We start from the raw sequence: 15,000 nt of genomic DNA, 5'->3' as shown, positions 1-15,000 counted from the left end.
TGTTACTACACCTGTGTTTATCAATCAATCAATCACTCAATTTGAATAACACTTTAGGGTCGGTGGCACACAAAGGCAGTGCATCCGAATTTACAATTTTTTACGAAATTATAACACACTATGAGTGGTCACTCGGGCTTTTTGTTGATGGTGCATCAGAACTGTGCTTGGTTAAATTCAAGACACTTAAAAGTTTTCATTTATTACGCGAAAATCACTTACAATATGATAATTATTTTTTAGGCCTAATTGTCTTTGTTGCTATCATTTTGGTACTTTCTCTGCATTCCAAGCCCAGTAGGTATACATCATAGTATTCGATCATGACAGAAAGGTTACCTTTCTATGAGCAAAGCATGCTGAACATTTTATAGTTGTGAAAACTATTAATAACCTTCACTGTTGCTGCCTGTGTCCCGGTGGCACAATTTAAGATGTTCTGTCAGCGATGTCACGGACAATCATTCTCTGAAACACCTACTTAACACGTGATAGCTTTTCAGTATGTGATATTTGTCAACAATCATTTACTTACAAAACCTGACATCTTCATGCGCTTGCAAAATGTTCTTTTGTATGTAGATTGTTTTTCACCAGTCGCTTCTGAACACATCTTAATAAACGCATTATATACCCAAACCACAGAGTTAAATAATGATAAGTTTATAATATCTTGCACTATGTGATGTTTACATTTTCTGGTTCAGAACAGTTTTTTGACATTTGCAAACACCACTTGGGAAATTATACTGCAATTTATTAAATTTGAACGTGTATAAAATACCAATAATTTGACCTTAAGTTGTCAGTGCTACCAAATTGCTTGCTGGCCGAGTGTAATTAATGAAATATTAATTGAACGGCGTCGACCGTTTTAAGCAGCTCAGTTATGTCACATGTTTACACGCGAACATAAAACTTTTTTTGCCAGCAAGGCTACGCGTATACATAGATTATAGTGCGCGCTACATTATAGCCTATTGAAAGCCAACTCTTTAAAATGCAAATGATGTCTGCGTTTAGTTACTTAAATGTTGGCCAACAAGTAGGCCTACCATTGGTTACAAGAGAACCGCGATCTTTAAACGCTGATAAATGTGACGTTTTTTGATATTTTACCTTTCTGTAATTTTATTAGACTACATGCGAAATCTGCAACAGTTAATAACTAGGTACGAATCTCAAGCGAAGCAAGTATTGCAATCAGGAAATAAGGTACAGTACTGCTTTCAATATACAAGACCACTCAGATATAATCTTTTGAGCCTACGTTGCAACTTGTTATTTATGATAGAGTGCAATAGCCTACTAGCCCACTAGTCTGTTTCATGTTTTCTTTGTCCAGTACTTGTTTAGTCATTTATGATAATGTTTTTTTTTTTTTTTTTTTTTTTTTTTTTTCAGGAAAGGGCGAGACAGCTGATGGCCAAGAAAAAGATAATAGAGAAAGAAGTATGAAGATTTATATTCTATTTTATTTTTGTATTTGTTTAATAAATATATATATATATATATATATATATATATGTATATATGTAATGTATAGGTATATAATGTATTGGTATATAATGTATATGTATATAATGTATATGTATACAGTATTTGATAATTTAAACACATTTTTATTAGTAAATTAATCAACAATCATTCTTTAGTCCCTTTGCTCTAATTAATCTACCTTTTGTTGACCTACCTAATTTTGTTGAGCAAAAGAAACCATTTGGACATTTTGCTATTGTGTATAGTAAATAATTTGTGATATACAATAAGCCAGTAACGAACTTCACTTTTGTTATTTTCAGATCCTTTCGCTACGATAGTAAAGCAGTGGTTTTTCATGACCAGAAATATTTTGCACAGGTGGCGTTTCATCCAGAGGAAATTTTTAATTGAAGTACAGTACGTTTATCGAATTTTAGGTACTGGGAACATTTTTAAAAAGGTGCATCTGCTCTTGATGTATACGATAATATAAACGATCAACGTAATATTGTATTATATTATTTTAAAACTATTTAGATAAATGCATTTATTGAATGCAGTACTTTATACTCAGTTTGGTACATAGGCCCTTGGTTACTCCATTACTCTATGCGCCAAAGGAATATTCGAAATATTATTAACATGGTATCACTTTTACTCCTGTCGTTTCGCCACAAGTGCCGCGACAATGCATCTTTTAGAATCAGTGTGCACGAAGTTTAGATATAAATTACATGCGAACAGATCATTAATTAGTTTTTCCATCACTCTTCATGGTAGGCATACACAATAATATCATGTGTAATATTCACATATACTATTATTAGGCAAACTGCTTTGTACTTATTGATATGACAAAATTCAATAAAGACGTTACATTGCCGACCACAAATTTTGGTAGTACTGTAGGTTTCTGACAAATTCGTTCTAAATAGTAATTGAAAAGAAAATAAAAACAGCCAAACATAAAGGAAAACTTAACTTAAGCAAGACATGTTCAATATTCTGGGTGTCTGATGTTTAGGGAGGGTGGCATCTAACAACGTGACGAAGACAAAATGGGTTACATCCAGAACAACTTGCATCGAAACAAATGAACGAACATTTATTGTACTTTAATGTCTGGAGTGCTAAAAATTCAGTTCAAAGTGGGCTCACGTTCCATTGCATCTAAATTTTAAAAGAGGGAAAAACTCAGGAATTAAAACTATTCCTGTATTTAGGCCAATTCTGATTATTATCCATCCATTTTCCGTTGTCGCCGAGATTCATTAATGATGGAGACCTGTTTTTAGTTAGGCCTATTTATACTTTCACACCTGTTTCCGTTGGGCCATTGGGTGGTGGTTGTAACCCTCGGGTGGTAGCGTTGTACCATCAGCTGTGATGATAAGGTCAACAGTAATTAGCGATATAACTATTATAATATAGGCCTATTTAATAATGTAGGCCTACAAGACGTTTCTTCAATTGTTTGCTTAATTGAGTCCGTGTGAAAAAACCTGGAATGAACCTAGAACCGAAGCCACCATCTCGTTATCAGAATTAACAGCATGAATAACACAATAGGAACATAACCTGATTTATTCTTAAAGCCATACCGTCTGTTATGAAGTATGGGAAAAACATTTTAAATACTGTTAAAATGATGCAATAACTTTCTTCTGTTTCACAGACAGAAATATAATCTTTGATTTGGAAGAACAAAAATTAAGTTGATTGTGTGGATCTACAAAGAATGTAGGTATCATTATACGCTCGCTAATTGGCTTTTTTTTTCACATGTTAAATTGACAGTAACTTATAATTATACAATCCAAGAACAGGTCTCCCTCCAATTAAAGACCATATTTATTTTGCATATACTCAATCCAACGAGAGGGAGCGTGAAATTTGATTTCAAAACGTATAGCATGATGAATAAAGTTCCAAAATTGATTGGTCTTGGGCGTCTCTTTGTTTTGTGAGCAACAAATAATTGTAGTTCGAGATGCATCTATGTTACGCCAGTTACACGGAAACAATGCTGCTGGCAGAATTGGAAACTATTAAGAAACAATATCGAGTATAATTACACTGTTCTTGCATTCATAAATTGAATAGCTACATATAGAATGACAAATGGCATAAACTACACATTCTGATCACAACACACAACACTTTTCAAGTTACTATTACAATTTTAAGTTATTATTAATAATAATTAATAATAGTAATAATATCCGGAATTTATAAGGCGCCAATTCCAAAAGAGATTAAAGGCACACTATGCAAGTGTAATTTGGAAAACAAAAAGGTCTTAAGTTGCGATTTAAAGTTGCAGAGAGTATAAGAAGTAGTTATAGTAACTGGAAGCTGTTTCCAAGGAGAAGCAGAAGCAAATGAGAATGAGGATTGACCATAGGTTTTTGTAGAATATTTGGAAACAGGAGATTTCGAGAAGATTAACGGAGACGGCGAGATGGAGTATAGTAAGCAAGGCGAGTAAGTAGGACGGGTGACTAGAACGTACCGCTTTATTATGACAGTGCTGTCTATAGCATTCTGTATCTGAAACTTGTGACCATTTATTTATTGTTAAAATACAGTTCTTCCTCCATTTAAACATTATTTTTGGGTGACAGGGTATTCATGGTCTTTAGCATGTTTTTTGTTTTTATAAAGATAAAAGACATTAATTTTGTTAGTTTCGGTCTTCAGAAAAGTGGTCTTTAATAGGAGGTGGTCTTTAATTGGAGGGGTCTTTAATTAGAGGGAGACCTTGTTTGCGAAGTGTTTTCTTCCGTAATCGTTGTTTCTTAAAGCTTGAATTTTCTTCATAACTGTGTTGCCATTCCTGGCTCGATAAAATACCGTACCATAAGATTGGCAAATTTTGAACTGGACATAAAAGACTATGTCTTACGTCCAATATACATAACATAAGTAAATCTAAATACACACATCCATACACATTTAGGATTTTAATACCAGCGTGGGTTACACTACCCAGTTACACAGTTTATTATATTATTACAGTTTTGTTTTATCCCAATGTATTTTGGAAACGGACTCTATTTGGAAACTGCCTTTAAGTTTTTGTGCACAATCAGAATTATCTATATGAGGCCTTAGAAATATTCATTATACTACTTTTTACAAAATTGATATACAGTACAGTACCGGTATATGTTCCTATACCTGGATGATTACCTATTACCTTCTAGGCCATGGTAAGCCGACACCGAGGTTTGAATTACTGTAGTATATTCTTCAGATATATGATTTCCTGAGCTCTACCGATCATTTTCTTCACTGATACCTGTATGTAGATTTAATATTCAACAACCAAGAGGAAGACAAGTCCAATAACAAGATACTGTATAAGTTTTTGTAAGCTAAACGATACCAACAGATATACGACGCGTCCTTGAGCTGCACTGAACATTTTGACTAGGAACTGTGTGGATATAATATTCAACCGTCTAGGAGGAAGATAAGTCCAATAATATTCAGATACAAACATAAATTTGTGTAAGCTAAAATACATCAGAGCCGTAATAAACTGAATGGGTTAGGTCTATATTATTATTTATATTTTTATATTAAAACATAAACACGTGCAACTCACTTTGGCTATTATAGAAGAGAAATAGTTCTTGAAAAGAGTTCACTAATGCAATACACAGTACGATTGGTTGGTAAAACAGAGTTTAAAGTTGGTTCCAGAAAACCAAAATGCACACTATCATTTTTGACAACCTACTGAAAACAACTCCCTGCTGAAAATAATTCGACGTCATCTTCTGTACAACATATGGTAGGTAATGATGAAGCCGAAGAAATACGGTACAAAGGTTCTTAGACTCGCACAATATCACGATTTTCTCATAGTCAATATTCATGGATGTTTCTAATTATAAATTATACCATATTAACACCAGTCTTGGCAGAAAATTTACTGATTTACTTCGTGAGAGTGACAGAGTAAGTGATTCAACTACCAACAATAACAACATGAATCAGCAAGATCACCAGTTATTAGGAACCGTGGATGGAGCTTTATGCAGTCTTAAATTCAAGGCTCCTGAATAATGGATTGAATTGTATACATATCAAATTTTGTAAACTAGTACTAAAGAATACTTCAGAGCTAATATGATAGGACTGCTCAATCAATACATATCTTAAATCAATGGATGGCGATAACCCTACAGTAATTCATTATTTATATATTATTATATCTGTATTTGAAATTAAAGCCATGTTCTGAAGGAAGCAAATTTGTAGATTTGTTGTACAACTGGGGGTGAATAAAAAAAGGTTATTGACGGAAAAATTCGGAACGGTTAATAAGATATAAACTTTTGAACATTTAAAGACTAGAAGAAAAAGGTGGAATTTGGTGGCTACGATTTTCCCCCGTCCCCTCCCCCCTCTTCATTTTGTAATATTCAAAATCAGTATTTCATTAACCGTTCCCAAGTTTCCGTTAATCACCCTTTCTGTCCATTTTATTTTTTCCCCTCCGGAGCATAGTTTTAACAAAAATACCCACACAATGCTAAAGGTAGATAACACATCTATTTCAATTTCACTTTATTTTATTTATTTTCATGTCAGTATAAGAATCATTATCAGATAATACATACAGTAGGCCTATATAAAATTGTAATTCTTTCCTAGTTTATGCAACACTATTTGTCTATTGAAAATAACTTAGGAATTATTATTATTATTATTATTATTATTATTATTATTATTATTATTATTATTATTATTCAATTAATAAAATAATAGGTTGTATATCACTGATATATTTGTGCTGGTTATTGTAATTTTGTCTTATCGTTAGGATTCGTCTCCTCCCTTATATTGTAGTCCTTGATCCAAACTTCGGAACATCAAGACAAGTATTTAAATTAAAACAAACTCACTCCCCACGGCTTCTAAAGAAACGAAACTGATATGTAGATTATAGAATATGTTTAATACTGGAACAGTGGCACAGAATGGCAAGAAACAGGAACCTTGATAGACTTGACAGGATTGTAAGGTCTTTGCCCAGTAGGGGAACTACAAATAAATCGCTCTCGTTAATATATAAAAATCATTTTTATTGTTGACTGGTATTTCCTAAAGTTCAACATTCAATCAACATGTTACAAATTCGCCACCCGCTTGTTTGTTGTACAAAAATGTAATACTGGCATTTTTATTACAATTTGGTCCTGAAATTAACCCCTTAATCTCAACACTTAATTTCAATTATGAGGAAAGTTCCGAACAATGTTAACGCCCGTGAATGATACTATAGAAAATGTGCGCCAGATACCCCATGCTAGGAATGGATTCGACCTAGTTGATACGCGACAACTTCACTGTCGGAGGTTGCAAGCTGCCCATGGCGAGAGGTGAAGCTTAAGTTGTACTGATATTGGTATCAAGTTCATGATTTTGCATAGGCCTACTCAATGAAGATAGTTGGTGGAAATGTTTTCCTCTACAGTATAACATTTAATTCAATATAAATAACATGCCTTAGGCCTAATGGTTTATTCAACGAAGCGGATTACGTTTGGTAGATGCCGAGTAGTCACGTGTTCTTCATATAGTAGTGTCGACAAAGTACGTCTTTAAAACAATGGCGAACTCTGGACATTTCCATTTTAACAGGCACAGGTGGATATATCCTAGACATTAATATAATGTTAACTTGGCATTTTTCGTTTTGCGCACGAGCCTTTCCACCATGGACCAATGATATTCTCGTAAATACGCGATTGGCTAGAACCCGGATGCACATCAATTTTTCGAAGTTTTCTTGCTACCTCGCACATTTTATCTCTCGAGTTGAATTCCCAAGATTGCTTTGTGCTCACAATTTTTCCTTCCTTTTTCCATAGAAAATATTCATTATAAAGTGTGTCGTTATTGTCTAGTTTTTTAAGATATTTTGCTAAGTCAGCTACTTTTGTAAAGTCGTCAATGTGAATAAAACTATGTGGAGGCGCTAAACGTTCATAATCCTTTTTCGGTGGACCATAAACAATAGGAATGACATCGTTTTTCAGCGACATTTCCCAAAAACTCTCCGTTATATAATCTTTACATTCACTGTTTTCCAACGCTAATACGAACTTAAATTGTCGTATACTCTGTTTGCATTCGCTGGAGTAATAATTACAATTAGTTGATCGACAATTCTGTGGTATACTAACAGGTATATATTTATTTAACCGGGAAACAAAACCTTTGTAAGCAGAGGGTGTGTCAGTACAGTTTGATTTGTTCCACGCTAGGAACCTATTTTTACCGCTGGCCCAATTTTTATCAACTCCTTCTTTCCACTGCGGAACACCACGGTCGAAATAACCCCACGCTAGGCTAAAATCGGCTCCTTGTCTGTACGTCATTATCCAGTCATACACAGACCGCAGGTTGTCTGGAGGTTCTATTGATGACTGCAGGGGGCTTTCTCTTGTTGCCAATATCCATTTTTGACCCACTTTACGTTTGGTTATCATTTTCAGTAGATCTTTCTTTGACCTGTGATGTAAGATGACCGCGTCAGCTTCGGCGATTTTGTCTATAGAGCCGTTACTGTAGCTCACTTTAACTTTACATGGTATCTCAGGACAAAAGAAAGTTCCTGCAACCTGAGGAGCATTCACGCCTTGTAGGTCTTCCCAGAGAAGTATTTTTTTGAAGCACTCTCTTTTTTCATTCGGAATTAGCTTTATTGCATCGTTGGGTCTAGAGAAGGAATGTTTATTTTTAATGTTCAAATTGGTATCATTTGGCAGTTGCTGACTTGGTTGTGATGGTATCAAACCATATTCATCGAGAATAACAATGTTTTCAAGTTTCCGAATCGCCGACGATCGGTTAATCTCCCTTTTAACCTTCTGTGAAATATTTATACGAGAGTTATTCAAAATTCGGAACGCGCTGTCGTCGATGTGTTTTACGCTCGGTTTTCCCGTAGTCCTGTATTGACGACCTATCTCCATCTGGTGCGCAATCTGGATGATATCAAACGTCGATCGCGACGCATCGCCGTCCGCGCGTGTTGCAATCAGTCGTTCGTATTCGTCATGAGAGCCAGCGTATTTTCCAAGTGTTAAAACCAGATGAACGTCATCATTGCCCACGCGCTCTATTGAGAAACGCTCGTTATTAAAAAGGAATGTAAACAAAATTATACATGCCGATAACGCAGCGCAATATTTCCAAAATAATTTCATTTCGTCAACTCCACTTCACTTCCAGCAGTCGTCGTCTGGCCTGATGTCCGTACAATACAACCGCAAGCATTACTTTTCGTTAACTCATCCGCCCTTATTATTGGCATGGTTTTAATAACCGGTTTTTATGTAATCAATACATTCTTGGTCATTATTTCGAGATATAATTACAGGCCTGCTTCCTTTCCCGGGCTATGCAATAAACTTCGTTATCAAATAGGTCACCATGTACTAGGACTAATCAATAATCGTATAGGCCTAATGGTTTCCTGCCCTTGTTTGCAATTGTACATTCGATTATTCAGCTCATAACCTTTCCGTGTCCCTTTGCGAAATCAGTAGCTTCTTATGTTTTCTCTTATTCTATCGCATTTCCGGGTCTTCGATCTTCTGCACTAATAAATTAATTTCATTTTGACATTTTTCTTCCGAGTTCGACACGTTATCTGATAAGATGTATGAAACAAGCTGATTATTGGGATTTTACCATTCAAATCGCCATGACGATTCAAGGGCAACGTTGTGCTTTCTCTACGCCCTTAGTCCTATTGTGTTTCGAACAACTTTAGCTGCGAATCTAGAAGAGAAAATGCAAAAGCAAAAACGGATGACATGAAAAAATCAACTTCACTTCAAAGAGACATAATGAATTATAAGTGTATTAATGTATACATTAATGCATGTATGCATTGATTTATATAGGCCTAGACCAAATATGAAGAATAATTATATCAATAGTCATATAACATTTCCATGCACCTTGTATTTAAACCGTAGGCCTACTGACATGCTCCTTGTGAGGGGTTCTGTGACGCTGTTCGTACATCTCATCTCAGATATAAACGCTGTTAAGAAATCGCATGCCACAAACACTGTGAATTCCATCACTGCGATATTATTACTTCAGATCACTTAAAATACTGTAAGCCTATAATGTCTGTACCAAAATATTAGGCCTAAAACACGATGGTCATCACAGTTATAGTGGGGCTTGAACCACGTTCATTCGTCGTCATTAGTATAGGTGTGAATTTTCCCTTTGAACATTAGGTGAGCATGTATCGCCGTAATGACGTTCCTAATTTATAATTACGCTTTACGTGCTCTTCTATAGGCCTACTTTTGTCGTCTATCCACCAGAGACCGTTTTATTCTGCTAGAATTTCATTATTTGTGTTTCGATTACCTGTAGGGGCGATGCCACCATATCGTAGATCTAATGGCAATAATGAGATGATAGTAATACGTGACCCAGAAGACATTTACGTTATTGGTTGCCATGGTGACGGCAGGGTGATCTTTTGACGGTTATCATGACTGCGCATTATTATTGACGAAGTGACGGCGTCGCATTCACTCGAAAACATCATTTTCATGATTCCTATATTTATTTCTTTTATTTAAAAAATTAAGACCTATATTATCACATGCCTCCAACAGAGGTACTCTCACAAAATAATCGTTCCGCGCGGTAAAACTATGCGTAAGCTACACAATACATATTTTTGTGTTTGTTGACATGCGGGTAATCCTGGCTCTTTTCCCAATCCTGATTGATACGTTTATAAATTTGATTGATGCTCCGGAAAGCCCGTTACATATCAGTGGCTGATCCAGGGGGAGGGGTGGTTAAGGGGTTCGGACGAACGCCCCCCCCCCCACCCAACAAAATACCGTGCTGGTCCTGGCATAAAAAAGGCATGCTAACCTACCAATTAGGCATAGTCATGTAGCAGATCGGACAAATTACGCTTATCCCAACTAGCTTTCAATTAAATAATACTAAAAGCCGGACGTCTATAAAACGAAGACCGAAAACCCCAAAACGAAGACCCCTATTTTTTCTCTTTCATTTTGATGATAATACGCCAGGCTGTTACAAAATCAAAATTACGAATTTTTTTGGGCGTCAGTTTGTGAAATTTTCAAGGGTCTCCGTTTTATAGACACCCTATATGGGTCACCTACAAAAAGAAGACCGAAGACCCGAAAAACGAAGACCTCCAATTATTTCTCGATTATCTTATTAAAAGTATTTACAAAATCATCATAAAACAGTTGCCAAGTACCTATTTTATTATTTCATTACGACTGGGAGAAAAAAAAATATGGGTCTTCGTTTTTCGGGTGTTCGGTCCTGATCTTTTAATGGTGTCATAAAACGAAACCCTTAATTATCTCATCCATCCTATGTTGGTGTCACTACCAAATGACCGATGCTGCACATATTCGATACTACGTATCCAACCAGGCCTACTCAATATTGTTGAATATAATAATGTATTGCCTATGTCTTTGTTTTTTTTTTCCTCTGTGTATATAGACCTAAGAATGAATTGAAGTTATAAGGCTCTTGAGTGCTAGGTGAACATCATAACAAATGCGTCCCCAGGAAAGCAGCGATTACACGGCACACAGTATGTCCCTAGCGGGAATGCCAGGCCTACATAATGTACATAATTTTTGGTTGTATCCATTATAAAGGGCTTTACCAAAATTTAATTACTTGGCCTAGTATGATTATCATTAGAAAAATTACATTTCAAATACCAAAAAAAAAAAGGTTTTGTAGGCCTAACAATGCTAACGCAAGAATTATTAATCACAATAATTATCATCACGAATAACCTGACTTTTCCGAATGCATGCAGCCATTCAAACCTATAGTTAATTATTCTGAGATCTCCATGCGTACTCTTTAGGTGGACATCAGCTCGACCAAACTACATAAAGCGCCTCTTCATAATATAATTGCGTTCTCGGGCAACCAGTGATGACACTGTACTCATTAGTACCTAGTGGGAAAGCGATGTAAACTGTCAGCCACCCGTGACCAGCGGCTTTACTCCCTGTTTTATTCTCATGTGAGGTAGGCCTACCGGTTATCGCATACCTCACACGTTGTTTGAGAAATATTAATCATACATAAAATGGAGATGAATCCATATTTAAAAACACATTAAACAAAAATATACAGCTATGCCTGATCTAGTAAATGTAGTACTGTGTGATCAATGAAATCAATCATAACCACAAAAAATATAGGCTACAATAACAGAGCAATTGATAATAAACAGAATAGGCCGATTCAAAATAAAGATATATGCCTATAACTGCAGTATACTTCATCTTCCTCCTCAGTTCCAAATCAACCTGCGTTCTGTTCTGACTGACGGGAGCTAGTGATTCGCCCCTGGCAGAGAAGAACGCAAGTTGATTCCCACCTCCTGAGGAATCCTATAATTTTGATTATATACAGCAGGGAGAAACCTTTACATAATCATCAATTATTTATGTATGTTACACAAGGCTACGGTAGCTCCTAATCCTGCTAAAGATAGGCAAAATGTTAAAACCGTGTAAAAAAAAAGTTTACAAATAAAACTTCTGTAGATAGAGATGATCTGAATTGGAATTAATAATAGAAAAACGGAAAACCAGGCGGAATGACAATCGGGAGTAATAAAATAATAACGATGTCATTATTTGGTACTTCAACAAATCTATACTACAGACCATATGTGCCTATACTAAACTAGTTACGGTACCGTTCTGGTGTGCTTCCGCTTTTCTTTTTTTTTTATTATTATTATTTTTTTTTTTGCGTTTGACACTGTTCGTTCTGTCAACTTAATCAGAAACAATAAACAACCGCTAGTCTGTTTAAGTAACTGAGCTTATAAAAACATGTAGAGTCATAGACAGTGTCTCGGTCGCACGCGCCCGTGCCCTGACCACTATACTTGTAGTCCTATTTCTAAAACTATAGGCCTAGGATGACGAATATTCGCAAATCAACTTGATAACATATGACAAGTATAATACATTTAAAAAAAAATAATAAGAAATCTTATCAAACAAGGTACGAATAAGCTCATGTCACGGAAATGATATTGGTGGTTTGTTTTAAAGCGGCTGTTTCATTCAGGACTTAACGTCAGCATTTTTCGCATACTCACCCGTTCATAACATAAGGCCTGTGTAGTAGTTAGGCTACTGTAACACATTGGTGCGTTTAGATCCATTCGCACTGAGACTATATCCATGTACTTAAAACGATCCGGGCCATTCTACAGTACTTTTAACACTATTTTCCCGGAAGAACAATCTCATATGTTTTCTTGCAAGGTTAGCGTACATTAAAGAAAGTATTTGGACCTACCATTAAGTTCATCGGGGCAAATGCAGGTTCTCGTAAAAATGACAATTTCGCGGCGTTTATTTTCAATCTTCTTCTGATTCAAAACATTATTTTGGACCTATATGTTGATGACATTTATCCCGGTTTCATACGGCTACCAGTCTGCGCTAATGCAGTAAGTTCTGCGTTTCCTATTCGGCATAATACTGGTTGGAGTCCACACCTTGCGGCGCTTACTGTCACGACTTATGCTTCTCTTGGTTCATTGGGTCGGCTACATTCGCGCCATGGGGTAGATCAAAAACAAAATTCCTGCTACTGTATAATCATTTTTAAATTGTAAATTCATTATTAATTATATTGCGATTATCAATAACTTTATTAAGAATGATTTTAAAATGAATTTTCACTATCAATTGCATTTAATGTTTGAATGTAGCTGTAGTTTAAGTGATGTGTAATAATATAATGAAATGAACTTTCCCTCACAAAAAGTGAAGACGTATATCCAATCGTCATCATACAGCCTATCATCACATCCTAGGCCTAATCACATGATAATTATCATCATTATCATCTTAATCACCATCATAATCACCATCTTAATCATCATTATATCTTCATCATCATCCTAATCACAGGCATAGTCACCAGGGGCGGATCCAGAGATGTCCAAAAGGGGGTGGGGCTGAAAGTGGGGCCGATCGAGATAATACTACCATAGGGGTCCAGGGGCATGCCCCCGCGAAACTTTTGTGTTCTAGAAGCGCAAAAATAACATCTGAGGTGTTTGGGGCGATTATTTATTTCTTTTTCTTTCTTTCTTTGTTTCTTTTCTTTTCTTTTTTTTTAACCTTCCAAAAAAAAAAGTGGGGGCGTGGCCGGCCAGGCCCCCTAAATCCGCCCCTGTTCAACATCACCATTCATAGTCTAATCATCATCATCATCATCATCATCATCATCATCATCACCATCATCATCATCATCATCATCATCATATGTTAATTATTGATTTCAATGGTCAACATGCGTCTACAGATAAAGAAATAGCAGGGTTTTAAATGCTTTTTTGATTAGTGTATTTGTTAATGAGGATATTTCAATTTACCAACGATCGACACCATTTTAATAACGGATCATTTATTAACGCATGTTGATTTCCCAATTGAATCAATATAATTTGAATACAAATAAGGATGCTAGATCTAATGGTATCAATCCACCTAACTTAATAGAACATACAGATATTATTTGTTATCTCCTCAATATTATGTTTACTAGCCCGTTTAATTAAGGTGTAGGCTAGTATCTGCAGTTAGAAACATGCCAAAGTGGTACCGATATTTAAAAAGGGATTTATAGTAAACTGATCCAGGCAATTACAGGCTGTGAATTTAACTTCAGTTGTTCAGAATATTGAAAAAATCATTAGGAAAGAAATACTTGAATTTCTAGAAAGCAATAATTTTCAGTAATAAACAATTTGGTTTTCGCAAAGACCGTTCTTGTGCTCTCAATTACTGGATGTTTTCGAAAATTGTGTGTGTTTTTGAAATGAGATACAGTTTTGCAGATTGGTTGCAGTTCGATCCCACACTAAGAACACCAACAATCTGTACAGTAGGCACAGAAGTGTTGTAGCAGTTTACAAATTATACTGTTTAAGTGTTTTTTTTTTTTTTAATAAAGTGATTCACCTTTTTTTTTTTTTTTTAATAAAATGATTCACAGTTATTTGACTGAAACGCCCACATAAAAACGACAATATTAATCAAGTAATTAAAAAAAAAAAAGTATTTAGAATGGATGAGCAATTAGGCAGCTGTGTATTTTTATTCACACATTCTAATGGAAGCACACGGAGCTTTATGAAATTATGTTTTAAAAATTTAATAACAAAGAGTGAAATAATTCATTCGTATCGTGTTGCTATCGTCTCTGCGTCATGACCTGCTTAAAATGATGTAGGACGCCCGCTATATTGTGGCCGGCAGTACAGTCCTTCGCTTGCACAGAGTAGTAGTAGAGTGGAGTAGGATCTATTACAGTTATGCTTATAATAATTATATCACCTCGGAACTGTCTCTTATACACATCTAGATGTGTATAAGAGACAGTCATTATATTTTCATCATCATCCTAATCACAGGC

General features: G+C 35.4%; 1 protein-coding gene across 3 annotated transcripts; it reads right to left on the bottom strand.

Moving 5' to 3' along the window:
- Positions 1 to 6,563: 6,563 nt before the first annotated feature.
- LOC117107669 (alpha-(1,3)-fucosyltransferase 7-like) lies at positions 6,564 to 13,092 on the bottom strand. 3 transcript variants are annotated; one of them, XM_033249391.1, is made up of 2 exons: positions 12,871 to 13,092; positions 6,564 to 9,285 (listed from the first exon to the last, which is right to left on the bottom strand). In XM_033249391.1, the coding sequence occupies exon 2, from the start codon at positions 8,706 to 8,708 to the stop codon at positions 7,173 to 7,175; it is 1,536 nt and encodes a 511-aa protein (XP_033105282.1). In that variant the 5' UTR covers positions 8,709 to 9,285; positions 12,871 to 13,092; the 3' UTR covers positions 6,564 to 7,172. The 3 variants fall into 3 exon arrangements, with proteins under 3 accessions (XP_033105282.1, XP_033105283.1, XP_033105284.1); XM_033249392.1 differs by lacking the exon at positions 12,871 to 13,092 and adding an exon at positions 12,668 to 12,842; XM_033249393.1 differs by lacking the exon at positions 12,871 to 13,092 and adding an exon at positions 9,468 to 9,495.
- Positions 13,093 to 15,000: the final 1,908 nt, after the last annotated feature.

Source organism: Anneissia japonica, unplaced genomic scaffold (assembly GCF_011630105.1).
Source record: "Anneissia japonica isolate Jap-2015-1 unplaced genomic scaffold, ASM1163010v1 scaffold5330_len1712360_cov203, whole genome shotgun sequence".
Taxonomy (NCBI): Eukaryota; Metazoa; Echinodermata; class Crinoidea; order Comatulida; family Comatulidae; genus Anneissia; species Anneissia japonica.
This window is presented reverse-complemented; position numbering and strand designations above follow the sequence as displayed.